At 43.2% G+C, this 14,673-nt stretch overlaps 1 protein-coding gene across 1 annotated transcript in view; it reads right to left on the reverse strand.

Annotated features, from left to right (window-relative positions):
* Positions 1-14,673, reverse strand: part of LOC108925077 (collagen type IV alpha-3-binding protein-like) — a 30,443-nt gene that overhangs the window by 7,554 nt on the left and 8,216 nt on the right. The window contains exons 4-10 of the mRNA XM_018736808.2: positions 14,214-14,330; positions 4,644-4,751; positions 4,078-4,216; positions 3,545-3,628; positions 3,181-3,338; positions 1,590-1,682; positions 1,366-1,452 (exon numbers count right to left, since the gene is read on the reverse strand). Coding sequence (XP_018592324.1) covers positions 1,366-1,452; positions 1,590-1,682; positions 3,181-3,338; positions 3,545-3,628; positions 4,078-4,216; positions 4,644-4,751; positions 14,214-14,330 — 786 coding nt within the window. The remainder of the gene's footprint in view (positions 1-1,365; positions 1,453-1,589; positions 1,683-3,180; positions 3,339-3,544; positions 3,629-4,077; positions 4,217-4,643; positions 4,752-14,213; positions 14,331-14,673) is intronic.

Consider the following 14,673-nt stretch of genomic DNA (forward strand, 5'->3'; position numbering starts at 1 on the left):
GTGGTCTCTAACCTTTAAGAAAGGGGACCGGAGAGTGTGTGCTAACTATCGGGGCATCAGACTTCTCAGCCTCCCTGGGAAAGTCTATGCCGGGGTGCTGGAGAGGAGGCTCCGGCCGATAGTTGAACCTCGGATTGAAGAGGAACAATGCGGATTCCGCCCTGGCCGTGGAACAGTGGCCCAGCTTTTTACCCTCTCACAGATCATTGAAGGGGCATGGGAATTTGCTAATCCAGTCTATATGTGTTTTGTGGACTTGGAGAAGGCCTATGACCGTGTTCCCCGGGAAATTCTGCGGGAAGTGCTTCGGGAGTATGGGGTACCGGGGTCACTACTGCGGGCCATTCGGTCCTTGTACATACGGAGCGAAAGCTGTGTCCGCATACTCGGCATTAAGTCAGGCCTGTTCAGTGTGGGTGTTGGACTCCGCCGAGGTTGTGCCTTGTCTCCACTCCTGTTTGTGGTTTTCATGGACAGGATATCACAGCGCAGTCGAGGTCAGGAGGGCATTCCGTGTGGGAGTCGGAAGGCGACGTCTCTGCTTTTTGCAGATGATGATGTCCTTTTGGCACCGTCACATGGCTGCCTCCAGCACGCACTGGAACGGTTTGCAGCCGAGTGTGAAGCGATTGGGATGAGGATCAGCACCTCAAAGTCTGAGTCCATGGTTCTCTCACGGAAAAGGATGGCATGCCCCCTCCAGGTAAGGGGAGAGAATTTGCCCCAGGTGGAGGGGTTTAAGTATCTTGGGGTCTTGTTCATGAGTGAGGGACGAACGGAGCATGAGATCGGCCACAGACTGGGAGCAGTGGCAGCAATAGGGCGGTCGCTGTACTGGACTGTAGTGGTGAAGGGGGAGCTGAGCCATAAGGTGAAGCTATCCATTTACTGGTCGATCTACGTCCCTACACTCACCTATGGTCATCAACTCTGGGTGATGACCGAAAGAATAAGATCGCAGATACAAGGGGCTGAAATGAGTTTTCTCCGCAGGGTGCTGGGACTCACTCGCCGTGACAGGGTGAGGAGTTCGGCCATCTGGGAGGAACTCAGAGTAGAGCCTCTACTCCTTCGCATTGAGAGGAGCCAGTTGAGGTGGTTCGGGCATCTGATGAGGATGCCCCCTGAGCGCCTCCCTTTGGAGGGATATCAGGCACGGCCAACTGGGACGAGGCCCCGAGGTCAGCCCAGGACCCGCTGGAGGGATTATATCTCACAGTTGGCCTGGGAACAGCTGGGGATCCCCTAGGTTGAGCTGGAGGAAGTTGCGGGGGACAGGGGCGGCTGGGCCTCTCTGCTCTCCTTGCTGCCACCGCGACCCTTTTAGGACAAGCGGGACAGAAGACGGATGGATAGTTTTGATACCTGCTCTTCGATCTTGTCTTGTCTGTCCAGGGCAGCTTCAACGGCATCGAAAAACTCCTCTTCGTTGATGAGGCTGTTTGGACCTTCCTGTGAAATTTGGATTTGTGATGAAATAACAACTGAGCTAACTGGTGACCAGCCTACTTAAAGAAATGTGTAACACAATGCAGATGAATGTATCACAACTTTAAAGGAAGGCTCCCAAAAGGAGTCCTCTACCTTACCTCATAATCTGGCCCACCAAAGTGAGACTTCTTCTTCAACTCTGACATAGCGGTGTTGTAGGCCTCCTCTGCACGTCTCCTCTTCTCCATCTCCTGCATTCAGAGGACAGAACAAGAGTGTATAAAGCTTAAAACGCTACAAAATTTAAACAAACTGTTCCCCACACTGCTGCATGAAACTGCTCCAAATGAATGGCATTAAAAATAATAAGTCCTGCAACAAATATGGAGTGTTCAAATTTGGATAAATGAGACAGAAAAGTGTTTCAGCTACAATAAAACCTGTTAGTACACATTTTCCACGAAACAAATGCAGCTGAAAGTCAAATTTCTATGAGACCCCGTGCAGCACAAAGATTAACACCAAAACTCCTTTCTCCTTTCATTTAAACCTCAAAACTTTAGTGAACCTAACAAGCAGCAAAAAAATGCTGACGGAAGACAAAAGAGGCCTTTTGGGCAGCTTGCTGCAGGCCTGGGTGGAGGCAGCTCCAGGATAGCCAGCAGAAAGAGCCCAAACTTGCAGCATGATAGGAGGATTCCACCTCTGACCATCATATCCAGGCATCACAGTCGCTCATGACTTGCAGAGGGCAGCTGCCGCACAGACCGGGTAAGCATCCCTGTACCTCTTAGAGCGCACCTCAGACCAGCAGTGGAACGCACCCGTCCATGGAATGAATGGAATGAGGGAAAGTTTCAGAGCTTTCTCAGTTTGCTAGATTGCCAAGAAAAATGGCAAAACAGGTTTTGCAGTAGAGCTGACTGGCTTACATGTAGCTACTTGAAAAGATGATAAAGTGCCAGTGCAGGTTCCCACTGCCCTGCTACCTGACTCAATTCACATAACGTATTAGTGTATAAGGCTATAAATGTGCCAAAAGCTAAAATACATTGTACAGCCAAAAATTTTAACACCATAAACACCCTTGTAGCCTGATGTTACTTGTGATTTGCAATCTAGATGAGCACATCATTAAATTAAAAAAATATAACATTGTTCTGTTTAGGTCTCAAACAGGATTTGTGAGTTTAGCACCAATTGTATTGGCTAGCAAGCAAAAAAGTGTTCCTCGTTTGTGTTCATTTGTTAACTATACTTAATTTACATTTATATTTATTAATTTAGCAGACACTTTAGGTGACACTACATTATTCATAATTAAGTACTGTGCTTCATTTTATAACTGTTGCACTGTATATTACTACTATAGTATACATAATGTGTGAAATTAGTTAAAAATAAAATCTTACTACACAACGCACATTAATGCATATTCAATGTTTCTGTATCCTTACGGCTCATGTAATACAGTACATGGGAATTTTCTACAAAGCTGACTTTGAACAGGGTTATTGGAACAGAAATCTGTTGTAAGGAGAGAACCACCTGTAATGTTTAAGGAGGGAGATTTCTACTATCTACATAAACATGTTTGAAGAGACTAAACTGGCTATGAAAAAAAGAGCGTTGAATTAATACATTTTAGTGACGTTCTCCATATGCTGAAGTCTTTTACTCAAATCAGTGATTTTATATAAACCACAGGATGGCAGTTCATGGAGACTGTGCTCAGTGCCATAGAAGTACCTTGTCCAGTCTCTTCTGCCAGCTCTCCTCCCTTTTCACCATGAGCTCGATGCAGTGGGACAGCGTGGCGAGGATGCCTGCTGTCGTTGCCTTGAATGTGATGGCCTCCCCTTTGAAATCTATCCCATTGATTCCTTTGGAATTCAGAGGGGAAAACACTGGGGGGAGAGAATGAAAAACAGCACATTTAACACAAGCACTGCATGTAGATGTTCTATCCACACGTTTATACTTTCAAGATGCTTACTGCAAGGTAATATTCAGAAGGATGTATAACAGATCCAATCACATGACAATGAAGACAAATTCAAGGAAACAACTAAAAAAGTTAAGCAAAACATGGAAACCTATTAATGCTGCTTACGTTTCTCTTTGCTGCCATTGCTGTTGTGCAGAAACTCCCCATCAGGACGAGTGGTAGGAAAGTCGTCTTCATCGTCTTCTACAACTAAAGGGGAGCAAAGTAGCCTTTAGTCTCACTCATGAGTCTAACAACATCTGCATGGTTGTCACATATTGCAGAGCATGCACTGCTGTAGTAGACAATGCTCGCTTTTTGGTGAGTGAAGGAAAGGACAAAAGACAAAAAACTTCCAAGCATAACTGAAGCAATTGATTCTTTGGGCCAATGAAGGGACTGTCTGTGTTACAATGCAACACTCTGCCAGGAACAAACACCCCAGCAAACCCAGGGAAACAAATGCACAAGGCTGGTGCTAAATGCTAGCAAGTGGGCTGAGAGCAACACAATCTCCCAATGTTTCCCAACATGCTATGTAACAGTTTCTTGCACAATGGTCCTTAACATTTTACTCCTCTTTTCTTTATTCCTGTGTCTTAGAACAAAGCTTATTAATGGAATTCTCTGTGGAATTGGCTTAAGAATGGTGAGCACACCTTTGTCCCGTTGAAGTTCATCTTTGGACACAGCATCAGCACAGGCGTCAAAGTATTTCTGCAGGGTGTCAACCTGTCTGCAAAGAATATCCCGGAAGGTCTCCATCTCGGCCAGCTTTTCACGCAGACTGTGTCCTTTCTGTTAGATCACACACAAGGGAGGGGGTGGGAAATCCATGTACATTTATTCATTTAGCAGACACTATTCTCAAAAGCAACACAAATTCTGTAAATAAAGCTACATTTCACACTTGTAATACAAATTTAGGAAGCTGCCAGGAGACCGGGAGAGAAGTGGATCAGACAGATGTGTTCTGAGACACTTCCTGAATTGATTCAGCAGTTGCTCCACACCAAACCTCTGTGACTTGGCACCACCATGTGGTCAGAGGAGGCAGAGCACATATCCAATCTGTTTACCAGAGTGGCCAAAATGGGATTGTTAAGGGATGTAGTTCAACATAAGAAATGCTAGCCAGGCCCATTGGTATAAGGTTGCTCAGGTTGGTATATAGCCACAGTGATATAAAGGAACAGCTAGATAAGATGGGAGATAAAGCTCTTACCTTGAAGGAGGATGCAGAGGTGGCAGAGTAACTGCTTGCTGCCGACATGAGTGACAGCATCGAGCCATGGCGCCGTAGGCTGGACTCGGAGCCGTAACCGGACTCGGCCTGAAATACAAAAATGCACAACTTTGATTATAAGAAGCAATGTTTCTCACAGATGGGCTGGATGGTTTTGATTACTTGGCAAAAAATTTTGCTGAAAGGTCTAAGAGAAATTGAAACAGCAAGGTGGTTTAGAAAGACGGCAAACTTCCAATTTCAAGATACGTGCTGCAGATCCTGTCTCGTCTCAGATATGCATGTATAGAAATAGGAAATTTAACATTACATATCCAACAAATTTTGCCTTGACACAAAAGAGGCTTATTTCTGAGGCTGCAAATACAGTGCCATCATCTTCAGTGACATAACTGCTTTAGGATTCTGTGTCCTAAAAAAAGAGCTCAGCAGCAGACATAACACACTGGTGAATAAGCACAGGGGTACTTCACAGCTGACAAGTTTGGCAGCTGATATTTCTCTGGGTGTTGATGTGCAAGATAATCCTCTCCAACATGGTTCTGTGTCATAAACATGATGTGTGGGACCACCAAGCTGCCTATGCCTCCTGTGAGGGTTGGTGGTGCTAGGAAAGTTTCAGTATTGCACCACACAAAACTTGGGACACAAGCTGTAGCAGATGGGAGTAGATGCTTCTAGCATGATTTATTACACAGCACACAAAGGGCTCCAGTAGAGCCCTTTGCCCTGTACTACAGTACACTATCAGCTCAGTGGTAAGCCAAGAGTCCACAGAACTGAGCTGCCATTGATATTAGGTGTTATAATCTGTAGACCAAAGTGAGTTTATCCAGCTACACTTACAGGAAGAATTAAAATTTACACAAGCAAATTATATTCAACTAGTTTGCAATCATACTTCATATACAACAGCTGTGTCAATCAGCCACTTCACACGGAACGGCAGTTTAAAAGGAACTAACACCCTCTCTTTGAGTTAGAGGTGTGCTGCCCCAACGGGAGGAAACAAACAACTTGGGATGATACACAGTACATCAGAGACAGTGAAAGTCAGCACGGTGGACCCCATAGCTACTAGCAGCTGTGTGCATAATGCTAGAAGGGCTGGAGTTACAAAGGAGAACCACAGGGAATACAGTCTCAGACACGACTGTTCAACTGCAGAACAAATTTAAACTGCTCGGACACACGGTGCAAATGGAGGCTACCTCCAAGAGTGAAAAAGATAGATGGAGGAGCTCTTGAGATACTTACTGGCATTGATGAACTGTGTTGAAATTATTTACTATAACCAAATAAAATTAATGTGATCAAGATTAATGGGTTTGGCCAGAATCAGAGCAATTGTTCCATTAATGATACATATCTATTACCAGAGTACCTCATGCTCATGCCATTTGCCAGGTCAGTGGTCCATTGGGGGGGGGGGGAAGTAAAAACAGGTTTTTCCTCCTGCCTTTATGGTTTATGTTTTCAAAATGAGCACATGTAGAATGCCCAGGAGGGGTGGGCACCCACTAGTACTTTGATGCCCATATGTTTCTTATTTTTTTTTGGTTTTCCCCTCCTCAGATGCCAGCTGGCTTAATCTGTGTAACTATATATGTTGAATATCACACCCCAGAACAGCAGATCCTGGAACTTTTTTCAGCACTCTTATTCTAGTGAGAAGAGTACTCTGTGTAAAAAAAAAAAAAAAAACTGGAAAAATCAATTCAAATTCAATGTGTGGAAACTAATATGTAAAACAGCAAACACCTGGTGGTGGTGGTTTTCTGCTTGCATGAGTCTCAATGATAAAGCAGTGGACTTCAACACAAGTGCCTCTGTCATGTGTGTTTGTGGTACATTTGGCAGTGAAGAGCAAAGCACTCCAGCAGAACAAAGGAGGTACTTTCTGCCCAGGTCAGAGTACAGGAACGCTTCCTTTCATGTCTAAAAGTGCAATCAATAACAGCATATCATGCCAGGAGCCTTACGGTGTGGGGTGCTAACTTCAGACCCTCTTCTTAGAAATGTGGTGACAACTGCCAGGTGCACTACCCACTCCAAATATGTTCCTGTTTAAATGTAGAGCACATATACATAATTGATATGGGTCTTGAGAGCCACACACACCCTCCCCTTCTGCAAGGGTCATATTCCTTCTGCCAAATGTAACATTCCACCAGAGCATCAATGATGAATCTTTAAATAGATGCCATAGTTGTAGTCCACGTGGCTGCTCAAAGACTTGGCTGCCTTAGTGCTTCTTTTCCCAAAACACACAGGGCTAACCTGATAAGGCTAATGTTCCATTTACCATAGTGGAAAGGGCTAGGATCATCGTAACAGCATGCTGGGAATTTGCTGTCAAACTTTGGCTATGGAATCAATGCCCAAACACACAAGCAAAACTGCTTTTCCTCTGGTGAGCCACAGCGGAATGGGCTTTTAAAAATATTGATCTTTACTGGATAGTCAATGTCAACTGGTTGCAAATGCTAATGTCTGCATTTCCTAGATTAGCTGACTATGAAAACACTATACAGCAGCCTTGTCAATATAAAATGCGTTCGTAAAAGAAAAGGAATAATAATAATAATAATAATAATAATAATAATAATAAAAACTAAATTGCTTATACTTTCCGGATAAAAAAAAAAATAAAAATCACCACTGATGTAGGCATTTACAAATTTCAAGTGAACCAGAAGTATCTGATCTTGAATCAAAATCATTAAAACAAATGCTGCAGCAAGGTATATATTAAGTTTAGTTACATCACATTTCTCAGGTGCCTGCATTTCATCCTTATACATTCTAGGACACACTTTCTGCAAGGTCTACCGCATGAGTACAGCTCATGCTTCCATCTCTACTTCTTTTCTGGTCCCATTAGTGTGTACAAGCAAGACTGCAGTCTTCAGTGACAAGATGCAAGTTTCTTATACTTTTCTTTAAAAAAACAAACTAATCAACTGTTGGTATAAATCCTTCAGAAAAAGGGCGTTTCACATTCTAGAAGGTCTACCAGCCAATGTCAAAGAGGTCCTTCAGTTAATGTACCTTGTTTGCATTCTGATCTTAACTTATGGCTCACTACATCAGTAGGTGGTGTGGTTTAATCGTTCATGACACATCCCTTTTCCCCAACCTACATGGGCAGTAACTGTACCTGTACCCACTCCGCATGGTGCCAGTACACCAAGATCTAACAGGAGTGAAAAACTAGCAGGTCAGAAGGCATTCTTCCCTTATATGCATTTAGTGTTGTATCTAACTGCCTGTGCGTTCATCTGTGACTTTATTTTGCATATTTTTGCACTGATTATAATTTAAATGCACTGAAGCAATCCTGTTGAGACTGAAGCTATATACATTTAGATTACATTTATTCATTTAGCAGATGCTTTCCTCAAAGAAACATACAATTATGCTACTCATAATTATTTACCCATTTATACAGCTGGATAGTTTTTTCAGGAGAAATTTAGGCTAAGCACCTTGCTCAAGGGTACTTCAGCTGGAGGTGGGATTCAAGCCTGGGACCTTTGGGTCAAAAAGCAGCTGCTCTAATCACTACACTACCAACAGCTCTGTTTTTATTTTTATTAAAAAAACCTCAAACCAATGTTAAGCACACAATGCGACTGAAAATTCAATACAATGATTGTTTCCATCAGTGTTGCCATTTTAAGTTTTCCCATCATTACTGGGGAGAGCAAAGGAAATATGAAACCTAAATGATGGATAATTGTGAACCAGCAGACGCAGGAGCGCTTCACCAACTGCTGCTGTATGTACCTGCTACCATTAGAGGTCGCAGCTCTCACACAAACACACTCCTGTAAAAACTCTATGGGTTACAGCTGGTCAAAGCCCACGAGTAACCTTTCCAGTAAATTCTCCCTGACAGGACTCAGCACCGGCAGCCTTTCCATGGCCAATCCCAGTCGCTGCTCCTGATAGTCATCTATGAGTGACTCACTGGCGTGCAAAGCCACAGAACAGCAAAAACAAACAAACAGGCGACCCATGAGTCCGCTCTCAGGTCACTGATAACTGACTGGGTAACAGTCCACAGCAAAGCTCTGAGTAACAGGTTATATTGACATACCTCAAAAATATCTGTATTCCTCAATAAACTTAAAATAATTTTAAAAACATGTTTTTCCAAAGATTTCAATTAAAAGTATTAGTCAAGTACAGAAGATAATATAATTCCAACAGAATGATAATGTCTATATAACTACTGCAAAATTACTTTGAAAACCATTGTGACTGACACAAAAATTCTGTACTCAGCAGTACTGAAGAGCAGTAATTAGGAGATTCTGATAGTCATATTTACAGGTTGCTAAGGACACAACCCCACACTGAGCAGCTCTGAGAGGAAGCTGGGTAGGCGGGACCACTGCAGCCCAATCGCTTCCTGAAGAGCATGGAGCATGCCACGTGAGTCAGCAGCAGCTGCCAGAAGGATCCAGGGTGTTGGGTGACTCACCATTTCCAGCCTGCTCAGCTTGTCGGCTAGAGGAAGAGAACAGGGCTTTCCCAACTCGAAGGATGCCAGATATGAGCACAAGCTGCAGGGTGTGGCTCTGTCCCCTCCACCCACTTGCAGTCCCAAATGAACACTGACAGATACCCCTCCCCACAAACCACACTAATTCAAACATGCTAAGTGCTTCTATGGCAACAACAACAAACCAGTGTGGGAGGTGGAAGTGGACATTTGAGCCATGCAGTCATTAAACATCCTGGTCAATGTCTTCCCCACTGACAAGAATACAAAAGGATTCTCACATAAATAGGGGAAAGGGTAATCTGACAAGTTGGGGGGGTGAGTGCTGCTACATTGTTAAAAACTGCCATGTCACCCCTTACATAAGAGCAAAAGGAGGAGGCTCAACTTCAATCCAGCATAAACACAGAGGGAGTCCATGTCCTTCTTATGAGTTCTGTCTTTATAGGGACAGAAAGATGCCAGTATCCAATCAAACTGATTCCAATCAATCAGCCATGAATAAACAATTGTCCAATGTAGGGTGGTGGTAGTAAGGTACAACCTTGACTAAACTATTCCACTGCGGGACTATCTGTATTATAGTATAACTCATGCCTTTCTCCAAGACAACTACAATGCAAATTCATACAATTTACAAAACAACCATAATAAAAGGACCAGCCTGAGCAACAGAAACACTGACACTATACAAACACTCAGCACTTTCTTTGGATTCTTCATCCATCGGACTGAAGCGTGAAGCTAATGAAGAGAAGTGCGCATGCTGTATGGAATCCACAGGCAGCTGCAACACATTGCATCATGTGTCCCGAGTCAAGCAGTCACCCCACACAGATCAGCTGGCTACGGCTCAGTCTCTCCAAACTGCAATGTTTGTTTCCACCATTAACAGAGCCATTTTGGCCACGTACGTGTCCGCACAGGCTGAGCAGTGGGGGCTGCAATGGGTCTAAGAGAGTGGACCGTGACACACCTCTATGCCCTGGTTTCTCCCTTACTACACAGCCTACTTTGCCCACCTGCCTGCACCCCCATCCCCCCAGCACTGTGCACCTATTGATGAACAACAACGCTTAATTCCGAGAGGATCAAGCATCTGCGCAAAAGATTAGGAGCTGGATGCAGCAGCGCAGAGCGTATTACTGCAGGCTTATGGGCTGCATGGTTAGGCTAGTGCAAGAGCAAAAAGGTGCTGAAAAGAGTTGGGGCTCTCAGCAGGGACTGATGTGGATGTAGTCATAAAGCATTGTCTGGTCTCCATGTTTTAGCAGTGGATCAAAACCCTACATTGCATCCTTTGTGCAAGCTGAGCAATAAGGAGCTACACAATAAGCTGTTAACGGTTTCCACATTTAAATAGCATGCACAACAATACACAAAAGCAAATCAGTATCAAACATAGTTGTGGTATGAACTTTTAAACATGCATGCACTCACACCTGTTCAGTTGGATGATTCAGACAATGGAAACAGATCACAGTGAGTGTAGGAGATCAAAGGAAAACAAAGAAGGGACAGCTTTTAGTCAATGCTGAAATTAATTTTTGCTTAAGTTTGGCAGTGATGGCTTTAACAGAGCTAATGAAATGTGTGCATGTATAATTTCTGTTCAGTTTCAGCTTCTGCAAAGCAATAAGATTATGAACATGAACATGGTGGCAGCAAGTAGCTGTGGTGTTATAATCAAAAGACCCAGGTTTGAATCCTGCTCCTGCTGGGATACCCTTGATCAAGGTACTTACCCTAGACTGGTGCTGTAAGAACACCCTGCTGTATAGATGGGTAAATAATTCTAAGTAGTTTAATATACAAACTAAACATTACAAAACACTCTGGAGACAGGCTGTACTTAAATAAATGCTAATAATGAACTACTACAATTTGACCCATTTCATTTCACACATAAGCAACAGTCCTATTGTCTGGTCACTCAATAGTTAAGTTCTAAAAACAATGAAAGAAAAGAATGTTATAAAGCAAGCAGGACAAAGGTAAGCACTAGGCCCTAAGGCTAACATCAGCAATGGGCTCTCAAGCTTCACCTCTCTTACTCCTGCCATAAAGCCAAACAAAGGCATCCTAAGAAAAGTACTTTCCACATTCAAAGCCAAGACTGAGTTGTTCAGTGGCTGTAACTTGGCTACGGGCTGTAACCGAATCAGTGACGGGGAAAACATGGAAGGTTAGCACTTAACCCTGATGTCGAGTAGGTCTGGTTTCTCTCATATCACGTCTTTAATCTAGAGACAGAAGTGAGCGACAGGTAAACCTACAGTGCAAACAAACTGGTGACTCAGTTTCGATTAAGGTTAGTTTCTCACGTTCCAAAATTATGCAATAGTTGGAGGAACAGAGGGCTGTGTCCAAATTCTCACATATATGTGCAATCAACAGCAGAGACTCCAAACTGGGAACATCACATCACACTGTGCATTAGCTAATGTGCAGTTTGACAGCATTCCTGAGCCACCACTGCCACAGCTTGGTTCTTAGCCATGGTCCAATTGTCTTCCACCCAGTCTCTTCATGTTGAGTTGTTCATTCCCAATCTCTACATATTGAGTTGTTTGTTGTGTATCATGTGATTCAAATGCTGTTAAAGTGAATGCAAACACTAATAAAAATAATTTCCATTATTACAGGTGTTTAGAAAATTTTAAACACAAAGGTTTTTCAGATCCTCTGCTAATGCATTCAGTTTAAGGTTATTTCAATCATACCGTGTACCATGAATAAATCAGATGGCTGTCTGGCAGGACTGAACTTCTGGTACAGAATCACACACAAACGTGAGCGCCGACTGTATTCATTTCTTTTACATTACATATTCTTAAGTAGCAGTTTCTCAAGCACATTCAGTGACTTAAAGGATGACGAAGTGATAAGAAGGCATTGTCTTGGCCTCCCCCACAAGGGTTCAGAACAGGCCACAAGCCCAGACAAGAACATGCTTCAACAGTCAATGGCACTTCAATGACTGGTGTGCTTACCCCCAAGTCAGCAAAACCTTCCACTTACTACACACACTGAACAAGTGGACAATTACATTTGCCTCCATACCAGGCTCATATTGCACAGTGATTTCAACCTAAACCAACAGCAGCACTGTGCAGTAGCTCTGAGCTGATCTAACACCACACATTACCTTGGAAATTTAATTTGGTGCAGGGGCAGACAGGACCTCTCCTGAGGGGTCCAAGTGTGCCAAGTGCAAATACATCCATGCCAGTGAACAACGGCATCTGAATTAAAAGTGGGGAAATAAACGAACAGCAGTATTCACACCTAAAAGGGGGTGAGAGGGAAGTTGGTAATGCTATATGCATACACCCATTTTTTTATCTGATGCTTTTCTTCAAAGCAACTTAATGTTAGGCTTGTATACTAAGCTATTTACAATCATTTACATGTTTTATACAGCTGAGTAATTTTTTACTCTACCACCTTCAGAGCAGGGACCTTGCACAAGGGGCTACAGCTCTAAACAGTATACTACCTTCTGCACACAAACTGTTCACTGCTTAAAGTGAACATTTACACATTTGAGTAGTGTTAACATCTGCCATATCAGTGACAGGATCAAAAAGTAATATATATACAAAAAAAAGTTGTCAAAAGGAGGCCTACATTTTGTGTGGACATGTATGATAAACCCCTGTTGAAACTAGCCTCCTGTTTGGGTGGGTGTAGCAAGGTATGACCACAGAACTGAAAACCAAATTCTTCCCTCCCCTGAGATCAAAACATAATGTTCCTCAGTTTAGTGTTAACCACAGCCAGTTTCAGAAAGTGTATTGGCCAACTTGTCTAACTGTGGGCAAACTGATCTCTTACTACAAGATCAGCTTTGTCGTCAACTGCAACATTCGGGTGCCAGTGTCTCTTACATGCTTTATATTCAGCTGTAATAAAGAAAAATGAATTTTGGCTAAGAAGCAGAGATTAACTGATGTAGAAACCCACACTACCAACACCCCACTTGTTGTTCGCTACATAAAACCCAGTCTACTCTACAGCATTCTAGAATGTTCTTAAGTTAAGCTGTCTCAACACCAAACTACAGACGGGGCCGAGGGATCAGACCACCTATTTCTGTCAACAAGACGACTATCATGAATCACCAAGTCACCACAGGAACAGGGAAAGTGAACACCTACAGTAATTGAGTCTTACAGTAATTAGCATCTCTCCCCTCTCTCTTAGGTGGGAGGCAGGGAACACCCAAGATGGGATGCCAGCCCTTTGCAGCGCACATTCAGTCAGATATACACACTACACCTCCATTAGCCACCAGTTACCCTGAAACGTCTTTGAGCTATGGGAAGAAACCAGAGCACCTAGAGGAATCCCACAAGAACATGCAGAGGACAGGTTAACGCCACACAGACTACATTTACACTACATTTATTCATTTAGTTGATGCTTTTCTCCAAAGTGACTTACAATGTTAACCTACCTACAGTTACCCACTTGTAGAGCTGGGTCATTTATACAGGAGCAATTTAGGGCAAGTACCTTGCTCATTGGTACTACAGCCAGTTGTGAGATTCAAACCTGCAACCTTTGGGTTCAAAGGCAGGAACTCAAACCACTATATGACCAGTTATCACCAGTGCTACCTGCTAAGCCACTGTGCTGCTTTAGTTAGAGACATGTTACATATATTACAGATTCTAAGGACACCACATTGCAATAAACAGCCTGCATCTGAGGCAACAAGACAAATGAAGATTCAGTGAGTTCCTACCACCATCTCTCTCTCTCTCTCACACACACACACACACACACACACACACACACACACACACACACGTACTAGATTTCATTCATCTGGCAAAGGAATGACTTTAAATCCACATTACAAACATGGTGGTTCTCGCTTACGGCAATAACAGTAACTGTAAATACAGTCATTGCACAATATCCCTGCCTAAGCATGCAACTGTTTCTTCAGTCCTTGGTTTTGTAAGGGTATCGAGTAAATCACGAGACCCCAGATGGTGAATGGAGTCCACGGGCCTCACCACTCATCTTACCCTGTGTAGCTCAATGGAGTCAATCCACTGGTTCCGGTGCTCTGGGTCCTGTGCCCGTAAGTACCACACGCTGTCATTCACGCTGATGTCCAGGCGACACTCATCAAATTCATGGGGCTAAAGAAGCAAAAATGGGAGAGAAAGACAAATGGCATAAGGGGCTCTTTCACACGAAGACCAGAAGAAGCAGAAAGAAAAGCAGAAAAAACAAACTCTTAAAACTAATGCCACAACTGAGAAGAGACCACATTTCCTTGTGACATTCACTTGTTTCAAGCTGCTTTTGTTGATCCAGAAAAAAGTAAAAACCAGCTGCAGTTGCACCTTTACTATACTGAACTTGTTTGCTGGAAAAAAACTGATGGTAAATAATCTGCACAAACTTCTATTTTAGATAGATTTAAAGAAGAATTAAGACTACATATATTGCACCATTCCAAAAAGGTTAGAAAGGAGATTT

The sequence above is a fragment of the Scleropages formosus genome, chromosome 6, assembly GCF_900964775.1.
Source record: "Scleropages formosus chromosome 6, fSclFor1.1, whole genome shotgun sequence".
In the NCBI taxonomy this organism is placed as follows: Eukaryota; Metazoa; Chordata; class Actinopteri; order Osteoglossiformes; family Osteoglossidae; genus Scleropages; species Scleropages formosus.